Consider the following 16,086-nt stretch of genomic DNA (forward strand, 5'->3'; position numbering starts at 1 on the left):
GGTGCTGACACGCATGGGTGGCTTGAAACTTGGCAAGGTAGCACCAGAAAGCAGACATTACCCCCACGGGGCTGGATGGTACAGCCTACGGTTGGACCACTCTGGAGCCCACTCGTTTTAACCCTGCGACTCCACAGCTCTGTGATTTTCAGGCTGAGGTGCATCTGGACGCGAGCTTAGCCATCAGGAGCAATTCCTGCAGGCCGAGGGAGGGCTCTCCGCACTCTCAGGCCTCAATGCCAGCCCGTCTCTCCTCCTCTTTCAGGCCCCACGGTCTGACGACAGGTCATCTTTGGTCTATGGTATATATGGCTGTTTGCAGCAGGGCCCTGAAGGGGGGGCCTGGACAATCGAGGAGGGGACAAGACTGCCACATGTGACTCAGGCTGTTTTGTGTCCAATGTCACAGCCGAAAGTGAAGGGCGAGACCTCCCAGAGAGCAGCCCAAGACTCGGAAAGAGGATGGGAGCTGAGCCGGGCCTCGCACGCTCCTGTTCTTGATGATATTGACCTGCCAGCTATTTGAGGGCAGGAGCCATTTCTTCTCCATCCCACTCAATACAAACTGAATAAATACTAGACTGTCCCATCTCTCAGCCTAAGCAGAAGGCCTTCCAAACTTTGGGGAGATTTGGCACTGGTCCTTTAATGTGGCAAGTTTGTTTTCCTACATTCTACTTGATGAGGAAATCCCCAGTGGGCCCAGAAACGTTTTAAGGCCAAGAACTTGGCCTAAGAAACCAATCACAGGGAGAGGCTGTGTGGAGGATGCCTAACACACCTACTGGCAGCCTGGCAGGGCTCCAGCTGCAGCCCAGCTCTCCCCAAGTCTCATCCTGAGACTAGGACGTAAAGCCATCAGATGGCAAATAAATTCAGAATAAAAAAGTCAAGCAAAGGCTTATTTTATCAAGCAGTGGTCCTAAAACTCAGTTTTTCCCAAAGATTTAGTGTTACCACGAGCTGTAGTTTTGCCCTAGGATGTAAGATAGGATAGCCATCCCAAGGATGCCTGCCTTTTCTGGACTGGCATTTGGCCTGTGACCTACTGACATCTGTGATTGTGGGGCCGGGGAGGAAAAATCTGAATTAAGAGGGAGGGTCACTGCTTCCCTGAAAGCATCATCAACATTTCACTGCTGATGGCAAAGGAAAGGTCATGCGCCCTGGGGAGAAAAATTCCCGGATTCAAGTCTTGGCTTGGTCACTGTTTGGATGACGCGGGGCACGTGACTTCATCCTCTGAACCCCAACGTTCTCACTGCAGATTGGGGCTGACCCTATGCACCTCACAGGGCTGAAGTGAGGAGGATGATAAAGGAGGGAGTGTTGAGCACCGGTAACCTGCCTGGCACTCAGCACGGCAGATACTCCTATGGCCCCACGCCATTCCTATGACATGTGCCGCGGCGGGGACTCCAGGTCCAGGAACTTGCCTTTGTTCCAGCAAAGGCTCATAGAGTGGTGGCTACAGTCATGGTGTAAACCTAGGTCGCCAGGTGAGGACAGCGAGGGAGCGCCCCTAACCACTGGGACCACCCCTTGCAGCTGCCTGGGGAAGTGCCGTCACTGTGATAGGAAGAGCTGGAGAGACGAGACTCAGGCTACAGAAGCATCCTTGAGAAAGAATGGTGAAGAGAGAGGAGTGTGGCTTTAGTACCTTCAGTTCATGTCAGAATAATAGTAAAAAGGCGGATTCTTTCAAGTGCAGGGAAAACTTTCTGCCCTGGGAAAGGGAGAGGCTGTCCTTCTCACCTAGCTGACCCCTGGGAGGAGGAGATGAGGTCAAAGACAAACCCCTTCAGTGGAATCTGCACACAAGAACCCAAGCTCTTCACAGCCAGGCATGGAGCCACCCACGGCCTGGCCTTTACTCAACGCCTGGCACATAGTAGGCGCTCACAAAATAGTAGAAAAGTTTCATGAATGCAGAGAAAGAATTGGAAAAAAAATTTGAGAGTTGCGTCTTTTGAAAGGTAGTCAAATCCTACATAACAGCTTCACAAATGGTGTTTAAACCAACGTGGGTCAAAAACTCAGGGAAACATCCTACAGGACCTCCCCCCAGATGAGGGGACCTTGGAGGGTGGACGGCCCTCTCCCGTTCTCCCTCCTGCCCCTGGCTGCTTCTGACCCCCGCAAAGTTCTGGGCACAGGGCCAAGAGGCAACCTTGGAGGTTCCTGCAAGGGAACCTTGGAGCCCTGCCCCAGACTCTGGGGTGTGGGATGTACAGACCTGCTGAAGGAAGGAATAAAGATGCTACTGTGGGTCAGGGGAGGCTCCTTCTCCTGCAGCAGCATCCACAGCCCACACGGCAGTGGGCGGGGGGGAATGGGAGTCGGGGGAGAGCATAGAGGACTGTTTGCACGTCAGTCCTTGGCACTGCGAGCAGCCCCCAGGAGGCCACAAGAGCATGGCAGCAGATGACGGCTCCGAGTCAGAGCCTCCGGGGCAGGACGGGGCTACTTCCTGTCCTGCAGAGAAGGGGGTACAGGGCGTGTGCTGCCCTCTCACGTTGTTCCCCAGCCCAGGCAAGCTGGGCCACAGGCTGTGGGCTAGGAGCCAGAAACCCTGGGTCCTGATTCTTGTTCTGTAGTGTAACTGTGCCTCTATGTGCCTCAGTGAACCACATCAGTCAAATGGGTGCAAGGGCTGCCCTGGGTTCTTTCCCACAAGAACACAGAGAGGGAGGGTGCGTGGAAAAAAAAAAGGAAGGAAACTACTCTCCGAGAACCAGAGAGCAGCAGGAAGCAGCAGCGGAGAGAGACAGAAGGCTCTGCCTGGCCCCTGGGCCCCCCATGGGGCTACTGCTTAACTCTGCTCAGTCTGCTGAAGATCCAGCCGCTAGCCCTTGAGCCACTGGGGTCCCTTGGGACTGGCATGTGAGACCACCTTGGCTCCCCTTGCTTCATAAGCTCTATCCCCCAGGGGGCACCAGCACAAGAGCAGGAAGCAGGGCTCCGTGGCAACACCAGGGTGCTGGGCAGCCCCTGGGTGGTGCAGCTGTGGGGGCTCAGGGGAGCCTTCAGCAGATGCCACAAGGGATTGGAGGGGTGGTGGGAGGGGGAGCAGCCACGTGGCCCCCTGACGCACACCCAGGGCAGCCCGCCGGCATCTCCCTCTCCCCTGCCTGGTTGGCTCTCACAGGGCACAGGCATGGAAGTCAGGCCAGCCTAGACTCACACCCCCTTCCCTCCTCTTCCCAGCTAGTGTGCCCTTCCGAACCCCAGTTTCACATCTATAAAACAGGTACACTGGATCAGAGAGGGCTATTGAGAGGGCTCCACATGAAGGGAAAGTGCCAAGTACAGTGTTTGGCACAAATTAGCTACTCAGCAAAGAGGAGTTCACAGGGGGTGTGCCCTGTGAAGGGTCCCCTTTCTCAAACAAACTTTGAGATTCTTGCACTAGGGAGGCAGAAGTGAAAGGCCCCCCCAAAAGCAGACTGGGGACTCTTGTTTAAATGCTTTGGGTTGGACCAGAGTCTGCAGCAGGAAAGTGAAGCGTGCCTGCAGCTGGCCGCACTCCTCTAGAACCGATCAGGGTCCCAGCACAGAAGGGAGGATGGCTGGGTGGGCCTCCAGGCCTCATGCCTGGGGCAGCTGCATCTGCTTGAACCTGAGAGGCCCGGGGACCTGAGGCCTTGGGGTAGAGGGCACCTCCCTGGAATCAGCAACGGAGCCGACTTCTACACGAGAAAGTTCTTTCTGGGACCAGGCATTTGGGAAGCAAGTGAATCAAGTCGCTGGACATGAATGAACTGGGTAGGAAGCTGGGGATGTTCTTAGGACTCTGTCTGATCCGGGCAACGAGAAACCCTTTCTGCAGTTTCTCCAGATGATGGGTTCTGGTCCCTGAAGCCTCAGAGAGTCAGGGTCCCACTGCTGGGTGGGCAGCAAGCTGCTGGGTGGCAATGCCACTGGCCTTAAGGCAGGGATGTTGAGTCGAGAGAAAGGGGTGTGGCCTCGAAGCCTCCAGGGGATGCTATGATGGGAGGAATCACTCTCCACCCCTGGAAGAAACCACAGTATTCCATTCTTCCTTCCTTTGATGTTGCATGGAGGATGATAAATTAAGAGGCATATTAAATATGTGGGTAAAGCCAGCAGGGACGCGCAAGACCTCCAGGCAGGAGAGGAGGCGGCTAGGGCTTCTTTCTGAGATAGTTGGAAGGAATCCACCCTTCCCAGGATGGGGCCCCGCTCTGGACCTGGCAGAACCACCAGCCGTTGCTGTTCTTTTCCCGGACCTCAAACACTGTTCCCTCCTGGAAGCTGCTGGTATCTTGGTCTCCTTCAAAGTTGGCCACGGCCACGTACAAGTCCTTCGGGCCGTCGGTGCTGGGGAAGGGGCCTGCAGCCACTTTCTCCTTGTTTTCTCCCGTCTTGCCCATCATCCGTGGCCCCAGCCCACCTTTGCCTCGCATGTCATCCTGGCCCCCTGAGGAGTTGGAGAGAAAAGGTTTGGCTTTCGGGGGGACAAGCAGGGCCCGGCCTGGGGCAGGAGCTGCCTTGCCTTCGCTGCTCTCCCGCTGCGGCCCTCTGACCTCTGGAAGGGGCCCTCTGACCTCTGGAAGGGGCCCTCTGACCTCTGGAAGTGGACCTCTGACCTCTGGAAGGGGCCCTCTGACCTCTGGAAGTGGACCTCTGACCTCTGGAAGGGGCCTAGACGATGAAGAGGTTTTCTTGGGGGGTGGTGGTCTCCGAGGCGGGACCACAGGTCTCTGGAGGGAAGCCTCTTGGAGAGGGACTGGTGCACCCTTAGGCACAGGATCGGCAGTCTTGGCTGGCCTTGGAGGGGCTCTGCAGGGCGCCTCCTTTGGGCTGGGCCCCTCCTGCTTGCTTGTCCTGTCCTGGGCACGGCCAGGCCCCTCCCCTGGAGGGAAGCCACGACTGAAGGCCCCATCCTGGCCTCCTCCTGCCTGGAGGCTGCTCTCTCCATCTACAGAGGCCTTCTCCTGGGACTTGGCGGGCCTGAGCTTGCTCCGGAGGTTACAGATGTCCACTGGGTCTTCGCCCTGAGGTGGCTCTGTCCTGGGGGAAGGAGCTGGTTTTGGCCTAACCTGAGGTTTGGACTTCAAGAAAAGGTTCTGAGGAACGGCTTCCGGCTTCTCCTCCGGCAGGCCAGCTTTGGATCTGGAGACAGGTCGCAGGCTGGGCTTCTTCACTTCCTTGGCCAACACTCTGTGGCCGCACTCAAGCCCCGTCTCGTTTTTCGGCTGGAACAGCTTGCTTTTCTCAGGTTTGGGCTCCGCTTTCCTGCTGTCCCGGGCCGGCGGGGCGTGTTTGGCTGGGATCATTGGCAAGATCACGCCAGGTGGCTTGGGTGAAGAACCCCTGAGCTGCTCCATCCTCTGCCGCTCCTGCAGTTCCCCTTCCGACTTGATGATGGATTCTTTCCGGGGAGGGAGGCTGGGTTTCTCCTCCAGGTCGGGGTCTGAAATCTCCTCGTAGCCTGCACACGAAGATGTGTCTGAAGATGCCTTCCTCAGCATCTCCTTTCCACCCTTCCAGTCTTTGGCCCACGGCATCCCGGAGTCCCCCACGCCGTGCGGGGCGTCGGGCAGGGGCCGGGATGGGCCGCCGGCTTCACTGCCTGAACTGTTCTCCGTTGCTGCCGCGTCCCCCAGCCGGAGCTGCGCCACCTCGTTGGGCAAGGGAGCCAGGAAGTTGGGTCTTGAGGCATTGCTAGTCTTCTTATACTTGTCAATGAAGGTCGCTGGGGCCCATCCCTCCTTATCTTCGATCTGAATGTACCACCAGCCGCTTAAGTTCTTCTCGATCACCTGAAAGGGAGGGCAGAGGAAAGCTCTGAGTAAGAATGGAGGCAGGGCTGGGGGCCAGGGTGGGCCGGGAGAACCCACGTGCGACTGAGGCTCCAGAATCAGAGACATTTCACGTTTGGCAGGTTCCCAGACCGTATCTATGGGGCGGACCATCTATGGAGACCGCTGTGTATAAGAAGCATCTTACACAGGGGTAGGTGCTTGTCTACTTTAGGATTCCTCCCAAAAGCAGTCCTTGAGACATGAACTCTGGTGTAGGTAGGTAATTTGAGATATGGTTCCAGGAAGTGGAAGTGAGGAAAGGGAGGGCCAATTAGGAACAGGTTAAGGCTCTAGGCCAGTGGGGCTTAATCCAACAGGACCCTATGAGACAGTGCAGAATCAGACATGGGGTGGGGACACTGACCTCCTGACTCCTAGTCCCCCCAGCACCTGGACATTAACCTCCCCCATTTCGGGGTGGTGCCCTCAGGCGAGCATAGGGGGTGGGAAGCAGTCAGGGGGTGAGGATGCAGGGCAGGCCACCAGCAGTGTCTGCTAAAATTCTGAAGTGGCTCAAGACAAACCCCCAGTACAGCCCAAACTAGCATTGATCCTTTGGTTGAGCACCAGACAAAGAAGCTGGCTGGTGTTTGCAGGCATGGTGTATGAAAAACATGCATCCTTAACTGTGGGAGTCACACCCGCTCATGTTTGGATATAGGGGAACCGATGCTGATGGAAGTTTAATAGACTCCCCTCTCATCTCTCTCTCCCTCTGGGACACACGCTCATTGACTGGAATGGTGGGTAGAATCACTCATATTATCTAAGATCTTTCGTTTCCTGTCTCCTTTTTGTTTAGCACCATGTGGCTGAATTCACACAGGTGAAAGGTGTACATGCTCCATATTATGGGCCGCATTGAGGCGCCCCCCGACCCATTCACACGCTAAGCCCTAACCTCCCTACCTTAGACGGTGACTCTATTTGAAAACAGAACTTTTAAAGAGGTAATCAGGTTAAAACAGGGTCGTTGGGGCGGGGTTGTGAATTGTTATCCTTATAAGAGGAGATTAGGACACAGCACATCAGCATGAGGGAAGACCACGTGTGAACCCAGCGACGTGTGAACCCAGCGAGGTGACCGGCTGTGAACCAAGGAGAGGCTAAACCTGACACCTTGACCTTGAACATCCAGCCTTAAGAATACGAGAACATAACACCTCTGCTGTTTAAACCAACCCGTCTGTGGTCTTTGGTGAGGGTAGTCGGAGCAAACAAATACACAGCAATGCGTCAGCAGGCTCTGTGCACGGGAGAGCTGACTAATCATTAAAACCGCCAGAAGACAGGGATTTTCACTCCATTGTACCCTTGCAGAGCTGAGCCCCACGAGAGCTGAAGAACTCGCAGGGGCTCACACAGAATGTCAGGGGTGGAGATGGGAGTCAAAGGCTGGGGAACAGGCTCCAGAGCCCAAGTCCTTACCACAACCGGGCCCTGCCCTGGAGAGTGGACCCTGCTTGGGGCGGGGGGAGGGAAATCGTGCCCGAGGTGAGAAACCACCGAGGCTGAGGGCTGCGGGTGCAGTTCTGCTGTTGCACTCTGCCGCCCAGACCAGAGAGGAAGCGCAGCCACAGACCCAGCGCCGGAGCAGAGGCCGGCTCGGTTCCGGCCGCCTGAACAGCCCCGGTCAGCCCCGGGCCTGAGACGCCCTGCCACGAAACAGAGAGGAGGGGAAGAACGATCACACCCACGCGCAGGGTTTCCATGACGACCACACAAGGGAATGTGTGCAGCAGCGCTTGGTAAAGGAGGGAAAATGCTACCTACTAGTAATTAAACTTCAGGGGAGAGCTCTGGGAGCGCAGCAGGCACGTGGCAGGCAGATATTTAACACGTCCCATTGGAGTCTCTCCAGGAAAGGGTAATGAGAAATGGAAGTCCTTCATGTGCGGGTGGCCAGCGTCTTTCCAACACATGCTAGCTCTGGTGATGATTACAGGTGATTCTTGGCGTACAAGTCATTGCTGGCACATCCGTAAATTTAATCTCTAAGTATGTGCATAAGCGAACAAAAACAGAACAGTAATCAAACTAATACACCAGGGAGGGTTTGCTAAGCGTACACTCTACCATGTACCGTGGCAGAAGCTCTAAACATTTTTGTTCTTTTTAGTTCTGTTGTTGTTAAAAGGTAATTTTATCATTTTTGAAAATTTACTTTTATTTATTTATTTGACTGCACCGAGTCTCAGCTGTGGCATGTAGGATGCAGCATGTGAACTCTTAGTTGTGGCCTGTGGGGTCTAGTTTCCTGACCAGGGGTGGAGCCCAGGCCCCCTGGACCACCAGGGAAGTCCCTGTGTATTTGTGCTCTAAATCATCATGTATGGCAGTTTTCATTTACTAGAGAGAAGCTAAGAGCTACTGTGAATACAGATAGACCTTGTTTTCTTGTGCTTCACTCAACTGGGCTCTACAGATACTGCATTTTTTTTTTTTTGTAACAAATTGAAGGTCTGTGGCAACCCTGCATTGAGCAAGTCTATTGGCGCCATTTTTTCAACAGCAGTTGCTCCCTTCATATCTTCCTGTCACATTTTGGTCATTCTCACTACAGGACTGGAAAAGGTCAGTTTTCATTCCAATCCCAAAAAAGGGCAATGCCAAAGAATGTTCAGACTACTGTGCAATTGCACTTATTTCAGATGCTAGCAAGGTTATGTTCAAAATCCTTCAAGCTAGGCTTTATCTGTATGTGAGCTGAGAACTTCCAGATGTACAAGCTGGGTTTACAAAAGGCAGAGGAACCAACGATCAATTTGCCAACATTCCTTGGATCATACAGAAAGCTAGGGAATTCCAGAAAAACATCTATTTCTTTTTCAATGACAGGCTAACGTCTCTGACTGTGCACTTGTTGTGTGTGCTTGTGCTTAGCTGCTCAGTCCTGTCTGACTCTCTGCCACCCTTTGGACTGTAGTCCACCAGGCTTCTCTGTCCATGGGAGTTTTCAGGCAAGGATACTGGACTGGGTTGCCATTTCCTCCTCCAGGGGATCTTCCCGACCCAGGGTTCAAACCCGCGACTCCTGTGTCTCCTGCATTACAGGTGGATTATTTACCCAGTGAGCCATCAGGGAAGCCTTTGACTGTGTGGATCACAACAAACTGGAAAATTCTTAAAGAGATGGGAACAAGAGACCACCTTACCTGTTTCCTGAGAAATCTGTATGCAGATCAAGAAGCAACAGTAAAACTGAATATGGGACAACTAACTGGTTCAAAATTGGGAAAGGAGTATGACAAGGTTGTATACTGTCACCCTGCTTATTTAATTCATATGCAGAGGACATCATGCAAAATGCTGAGCTAGATGAAGCACAAGCTGGAATCAAGATTGCTGGGAGAGATATCAACAAGCTCAGGTATGTAAATAATACCACTCTAATGGCAGAAAGTGAAGAGGAACTAAAGAGTCTCTTGATGAGGGTGAAAGAGGAGAGTGAAAAAGCTGATTAAAATTCAACATTCAAAAAACTAAGACGATGGCGTCCAGTCGCATCATTTCATGGCAAGCAGGGAACAAATGGACACAGTGACAGATTTTCTTCTCTTGGGCTCCAAAATCACTGTGGACAGTGACTGCAGCCATGAAATTAAAATACATATGTCCTCTGGAAGGAAAGCTATAACAAACCTAGCATATTAAAAAGCAGAGACATCACTTTGCTAACAAAGGTCCATATAGTCAAAGCCATGGTTTGTCCAGTAGTCAGCACAAGCCGGAATCAAGATTGCCGGAAGAAATATCAATAATCTCAGATATGCAGATGACACCACCCTTATGGCAGAAAGTGAAGAGGAACTAAAAAGTCTCTTGATGAAAGTGAAAGAGGAGAGTGAAAAAGTTGGCTTAAAGCTCAACATTCAGAAAATGAAGATCATGGCATCTGGTCCCATCACTTCATGGCAAATGGATGAGGAAACAGTGGAAACAGTGTCAGACTTTATTTTTTTGGGCTCCAAAATCACTGCAGATGGTGACTGCAGCCATGAAATTAAAAGACGCTTACTCCTTGGAAGGAAAGTTATGACCAACCTAGATAGCAAATTGAAAAGCAGAGACATTATTTTGCCAACAAAGGTCCGTCTAGTCAAGGCTATGGTTTTTCCTGTGGTCATGTATGGATGTGAGAGTTGGACTGTGAAGAAAGCTGAGCGCCAAAGAATTGATGCTTTTGAACTGTTGGAGAAGACTCTTGAGAGTCCCTTGGACTGCAAGGAGATCCAACCAGTCCATTCTGAAGGAGCTCAGCCCTGGGATTTCTTTGGAAGGAATGATGCTGAAGCTGAAACTCCAATACTTTGGCCACCTCATGAGAAGAGTTGACTCATTGGAAAAGACTCTGATGCTGGGAGGGATTGGGGGCAGGAGGAGAAGGGGACGACCGAGGTTGAGATGGCTGGATGGCGTCACTGACTTGATGGATGTGAGTCTGAGTGAACTCCAGGAGTTGGTGATGGACAGAGAGGCCTGGCATGCTGCGATTCATGGGGTCGCAAAGAGTCGGACACAACTGAGCGACTGAACTGAAATACTGAAATGTACAGATGTGAGAGTTGGACTATAAAGAAGACTGAGTGCTAAAGAATTGGTGCTTTCAAATTGTGGTGCTGGAGAGGATCTTGAGAACTGCTTGGACTGCAAGAAGGTCAAACCAGTCAATCCAAAAGGAAATCACCCTGAATATTCATTGGAAGGACTGATGCTGAAAGTGAAGCTCTAATGTTATGGTCTCCTGATGCCAATAGCTAATTCATGGAAAAGACCCCGATGCTGGGAAAGATTGAAGGCAAAAGGAGAAGGGGACAGCAGAAGATGAGATGGTTAGATAGCATCACTGACTCAGTGGACATGAATCTGAGCAAACTCAGGGAGATAGTGAAGGACAGGGGAGCCTGGGGGGCTGAAGACCATGGGGCTGCAAAGAGTCTGACAGGACTTAGTGACTGAATAATATCATATTTCAAACTTTTTCATTGTTATCATATGAGTAATGGTGATCTGTGATCAGTGATCTTTGACGTCATTGTTACAAACAGATTATGACTCACTGAAGTTTCAGATGACTGGTAACATTATTTTAAGCAATTATTTTTAAAATTAAAGTCTGCACATTTTTTTAAAGACATAATGCTTAATGGACTACAGTGTAGTGTCAACATAACATTTTTTTTTTGGCTCTGTTTGGCATATGGAATCTTAGTTCCCTGACTAGGGACTGAACCCACAGTCCCTGAAGTGGAAGCGTACAGCCCTAACCACTGGAGCACCAGGGAATTCAAACATATTTTTAATATGCACTGGGAAACCAACACATTCACGTGACTCGCTTTATTGTAATTTGGCTTTATAGTGGTAGTCTGGAACTGAACCTGCAGTATCTCCAAAGTTGGCTTTAAAAGCAAATGCAAAATCACAAGAATGGAGATGAAAGAAAATAGCATGGACTTCAAAACAGGAGAGATCTAAGCTCAAATCCCAGCTCCAGCACTTCCTAGATGTGTAACCTTGGACATTTACCTAACCTCTCTTTGTCGCAAACACATGTATAAAATGGGCTGAACATATCATCAACCCCTTGGGACTTCTGTGAAGATTAGTTATCAAGGATATGAGGGACCTGGCACAGATTAAGTGCCTGTATCATCATATCATCATTAGTAAAACATGTCTTGAAGATACATAAACCACACAAAGAACTAAGGTATTCCTATAACTATACTGCTAGAATGCTGTGCTTCCATTAATGAATTCTGAACACTAAGATGGTGTTGAATTGAACCAGGAAGCAAAACTGAAAGAGAAGAAAACAAAGGATAACAGTGTTTATCACGTTAAGTGAAGAGTACCTGGTTAAACCAAAAACTTTAGGGACAACTATTTCTCACCTGAGTCCTTCAAGTCACCACTGGCAGAACCTATGCCAACATCATAGAACAATTAAAGCAGAGAAGTTTCAAGGATGGGTTACATCTGTGCTTCTGGAAAAGAATGCTGGGTATGTGAGCTATTTATTGGCTCAGCTTGAGCAAAAGCAGACAGGATAAAAGCCAGAAACAAGAAAGGGGAATGGGTCTGCTTGAAGTGGGGGTGGGGCCTTGAAGGGAGACTCCCCAGCTCCCCAGAAAACCCCAGGGATCCACTTACTCCCTATGGCACACAGTCAGCCCTCAGCATCAGCACAATGTCTGGGATTCCCTGGTAGATTTTGTAACATTCTAAGCCAACGAGTACTGGTACTTATCAGCAAATGTCCTGTTAGCTGGCATGCTCAAACAGCGGTGTGTGTTTGCACAAAATGCTGGGAACTCCTCGTCTTACAGGAAAAGTTTTTATCATGGTTTTTAGCACTCTTGGGGAAAAAAACAAAACACTTTTATAATTTGCAAAGCGGACTTCTGGTTTCACGATGGGAGATGGCATGAACAGCAGTTTACTTCTAGTGCAATAAAGCCAGGAAATGAATAAACGAACACAAAGCCAGGCTCAGAAGGAGGCAGACAAGAAGTTAGTGGACCAGGAATTGTGAGGAATCACTGATGGATGGAAGCTGTAAGTGGGGGCAGTGGCCCAGGAATGCTATAAGGGGGTTCTGCCACAAAAGGCCTGCCAGGCTTCCAGGAGGTAGAATCTAGGATTAGTGAGGTCCGGGGGCAAGTCACTGGGGACTGATTACCTGCGATACCAGGGCAGAAGCAACCATGCCGGTTGACCCCTCTGTGCCCTTTACTCCTTTTCTGTAAAGCTCGTGGAGAGAACGAAGTGACTGCTCACAAGTGGAACCAGTGGAAGGGTAAGCTTGGGTCAGAGGCACGACACTGCTCATAGTCTCTATCTGGTGCTAAAGCCACTGGGAGCCAACCAGCCCCTTGGAGATACTCCCCAGCTGGTCTTTTGACTGTCTGTTGCCTCTTTTTGTAGAGCCCAAGTACTAACACCACGAAAAGAACTGAAATAAATACCAACACCACTGCAAAGGATTTAACATTGAGGAAAGAGATCATGAACAAGAACACATTTAATATTCTTAGACAGACAAAGAGCAGTATAGAAATCACGAAAGAACAGGCTATGGTGAAACATGAACAGGTAACTATGAAAAAGAATCAGTAAGAGCTCTTGGAAATAAAAATGATAATTGCTGAAATAAAATAAGAAAGAGACTGAATTGTTAAAAAAAAAAAACAATCAATGGACTAAAAAACGAAGCAGAATATACCAGGAATGCAGAACAAAGTGAAGAAAGTGAAAAATATGAAAGAAAAATTAAGAGACAGGGAGTTCTTATACTGTTTCATAACCATTCCAGAGGGGAAGAATAAAAGAGTGAAGATAGTCAATATTTAATTATGTACAAGTGGGAAATTTTATAGGTATATCTCCTAGTCCTACAATGGAAAAGATCCACCATATGCTGAGCAGGATAAAAATAAAGAAAGGTCCCTAAACATGCTGTAGAGAAATGGCAGCATTTTAAAGACAGTGAGGAGCTCCTGAGAAGATCAGAGGAAGGACAGCTAATGAAAGCGAGAACAGGAACAGTTGTTAGCAGCACCTCACTAGCAATGGTCGATGTAAGAAGAGAATGAATAATCTGTTCAGCGTGCCAGGGGAAGATGACTGGAATTCAGAAGTCAATCACTGAAGAATGGGGGAGAGTAACACTCATTCATCATCATGTCAGGAATGCTTTATGGGACTTCCCTGGTGGTCCGGAGGGTAAGGATCCTCCTGCCAATGAAGGAGACACAGGTTTGATCCCTGGTCTGGGAAGATTCCCCTGCTTGCTGCAATTAGAGAAAGCCTGTGTACAACAACAAAGACCTAGCACAGCCAAAAATAGAATTAAAACAAGAAAACATTCTGGACACAAATAAGGGCCTGCGCTTAGTTAAGGACTGAAATGTATGGACCCATCGTGCACGTGTGAGTGCTTGCAACCCTATGGACTGCAGCCTGCCAGGCTCCTCTGTCCATGGAGTCTTCCAGGCAAGAACACTGGAGTGCGTTGCCCTTTCCTCCTCCAGGGGATCTTCCCGACCCAGGGATCAAACCCATGCTTCCTGTGTTGGCAGGCGGATACTTTACCACTGAGCCACTTGGGAAACCCACACAAACCCACAGAAACTACCCAAAGGTTAGAGAAGGGACGCCGTTGTGGACCCAGGGAGGCTTCCCAGATGAGGCAGGGACGTGAAGAATAAGCTGGACTTCGATGTGCCAGGCTCCATTCAAAGAGTGGCCTTGAGTGGTTTCCATTAGAAAGCAGGCAGCCGGCTAAGAGCTGGGTTAAAGGCAGAGAGGGGCAGGGGGGCCGCGCGCGCTGCAGCCCATGGGGTCACAGGGGCTCAGACATGACTCAGACGGCAAAAGGCAGGGAGAGCAAGAGAGCTGGGGCGGGGGAAAGCAGTAAAATAAGGCTGATCAGCAGCGGGAGGAGGAGCAGCCCTTGATGTGGAAAGATGTTAAGAAACAGGCGCATGTTTCACATCAGAATAGTCTACATGTTTTGCAACAGCAAAATGGGAGAACTGGGCATAGAATTTATCTTGAAGCCCAAGCAGGATATCTTGAGAGATTGCTCTGTGGACTTGAAGTTAGTAAGAACAGACTGGGAGGAAAATAACAGGAGCAGATAAAAACTCTTTCAAGAGTCTTGGAGGTATTTCTCCTGTCTCTTCAGTTTCTCTGTGAGAATTGGGACTTGAATTTTATAAAAATAAGTTTGAGAGGCTTCAACTCAGGTTCTTTAAATACCACTTCAGACAGCCCCCCTGATGCCTGCATGGACTGGAGAGCACTGGGCGTAAGACATCTCTGGAGCAGCTTGGGCAGAACCAGTGGTGGTGAGGCACACAGTGTGCCTACGGGAAGCACCTCCTCCTGGGCTCCCCGGGCCACTGTCCTGGGACGCAAGAAGAAGACAGAGGGAAGCAGGAGGTGTCGGAGCTGTGGAAAAATGGTGGGTGCTTTGGAGGTCTAGAAAAGCGACTGAAGACCCTTAGGGGACTTCCCTGGTGGTCTAGTGGTTAAGAATCCACCTTCCACAGCCTGGATGGGAGGGAAGTTTGGGGGAGAATGGATATATGCATATGTACTGCTGAGCCCCTGGACTGTTCACCTGAGACCATTACAGCATTGTTTGTTAATCACCTAGTGGTGTTCAGTTGCTCGGTCCTGTCTGACTCTATTCTTTGTGACCCCATGGACTGCAGTGTACCAGGCTTCTCTGTCCTTCACCATCTCCTGGAGTTTGCTCAGACTCATGTCCATGGAGTCAATGATGCCATCCAACCATCTCATCCTCTGTCTCCCCCTTCTCCTCCTGTCCTCAATCTTTCCCAGCCTCAGGGTCTTTTCCAATGAGTCGGCACTTTGCATCAGGAGGCCAAAGTACTGGAGCTCCAGCTTCAGCATCAGCTACACCCCAATATAAAATAAGAAGTTAAAAGAAAAAAAAAAAAAGATCAGCTTTCCAAAGCAGGGGACATGGGTTCTGTCTCTGGTTGGGGAACTAAGATCTCATATGCTGTGGGGCAACTAAGCCCACACATGGCAACCAGAGAGGCCCCCATGCCACAGGGAGGCCCCAGCATGGCCAGGACACAGACGCTTAGGACACATACCACACTCATGCCCTGGCTCATAATCATCTGTCCACTCTCTGTACCCGTCATTCATTCAAATGCACATTCATAAAGGAATGGCTCTCTGAGTACCTACTGTGGACCAGACAGGGTTAGAGGCGAGAATGAAGAGAAAAACATTCCCTGGTTTTCTGGGTATTAGCAGGAGGCTAGCGGGGAGATGGATTTTCATTGATTTAAGAACACTTATTGCAAATCCACCATGTGCCAGGCAGTGTGCTAGCTTTGGGGTTACAGAAGTAAAAAACAGATACAGTCTCCATCCTCCTGAGATCCTCAAATACTGGGCAGATAAACGGCAGGCTGTCAATACACCTGGTTCTAATCTGGAGACAGACAAGGGTTCAAATCCTGACTCTGTCACCTTTTGGCTGTGTGACTTTGAATAGCACCTTTTATCTGAGCCACAACTTCCTCATCTGAAAAACAGGGATTGAACCATTCCTGCCTCATAAGAATAAATGATAATATGATTAAGGGAGACAGCCTGTGAGGTGCTGAGTGCTGTGGCTGGCACCTAACTGCTTCTCCATTACTTATGGACTTCCCTTCAAGCTCTAACCCCATGAGAAAGAGAAGAGAAATGGGAGAGGAGAAAAAAT

At 50.2% G+C, this 16,086-nt stretch overlaps 1 protein-coding gene across 1 annotated transcript in view; it reads right to left on the reverse strand.

Annotated features, from left to right (window-relative positions):
• Nucleotides 1-3,176: 3,176 nt before the first annotated feature.
• The window catches only part of SH3PXD2B (SH3 and PX domains 2B), a 117,811-nt gene continuing 104,901 nt past the window's right edge, over nt 3,177-16,086 (reverse strand). Inside the window, exons 14-15 of the mRNA XM_052659018.1 lie at nt 4,653-5,786; nt 3,177-4,610 (exon numbers count right to left, since the gene is read on the reverse strand). Coding sequence (XP_052514978.1) covers nt 4,146-4,610; nt 4,653-5,786 — 1,599 coding nt within the window. The 3' untranslated portion in view covers nt 3,177-4,145. The remainder of the gene's footprint in view (nt 4,611-4,652; nt 5,787-16,086) is intronic.

This window comes from Budorcas taxicolor, chromosome 20 (assembly GCF_023091745.1).
Source record: "Budorcas taxicolor isolate Tak-1 chromosome 20, Takin1.1, whole genome shotgun sequence".
In the NCBI taxonomy this organism is placed as follows: Eukaryota; Metazoa; Chordata; class Mammalia; order Artiodactyla; family Bovidae; genus Budorcas; species Budorcas taxicolor.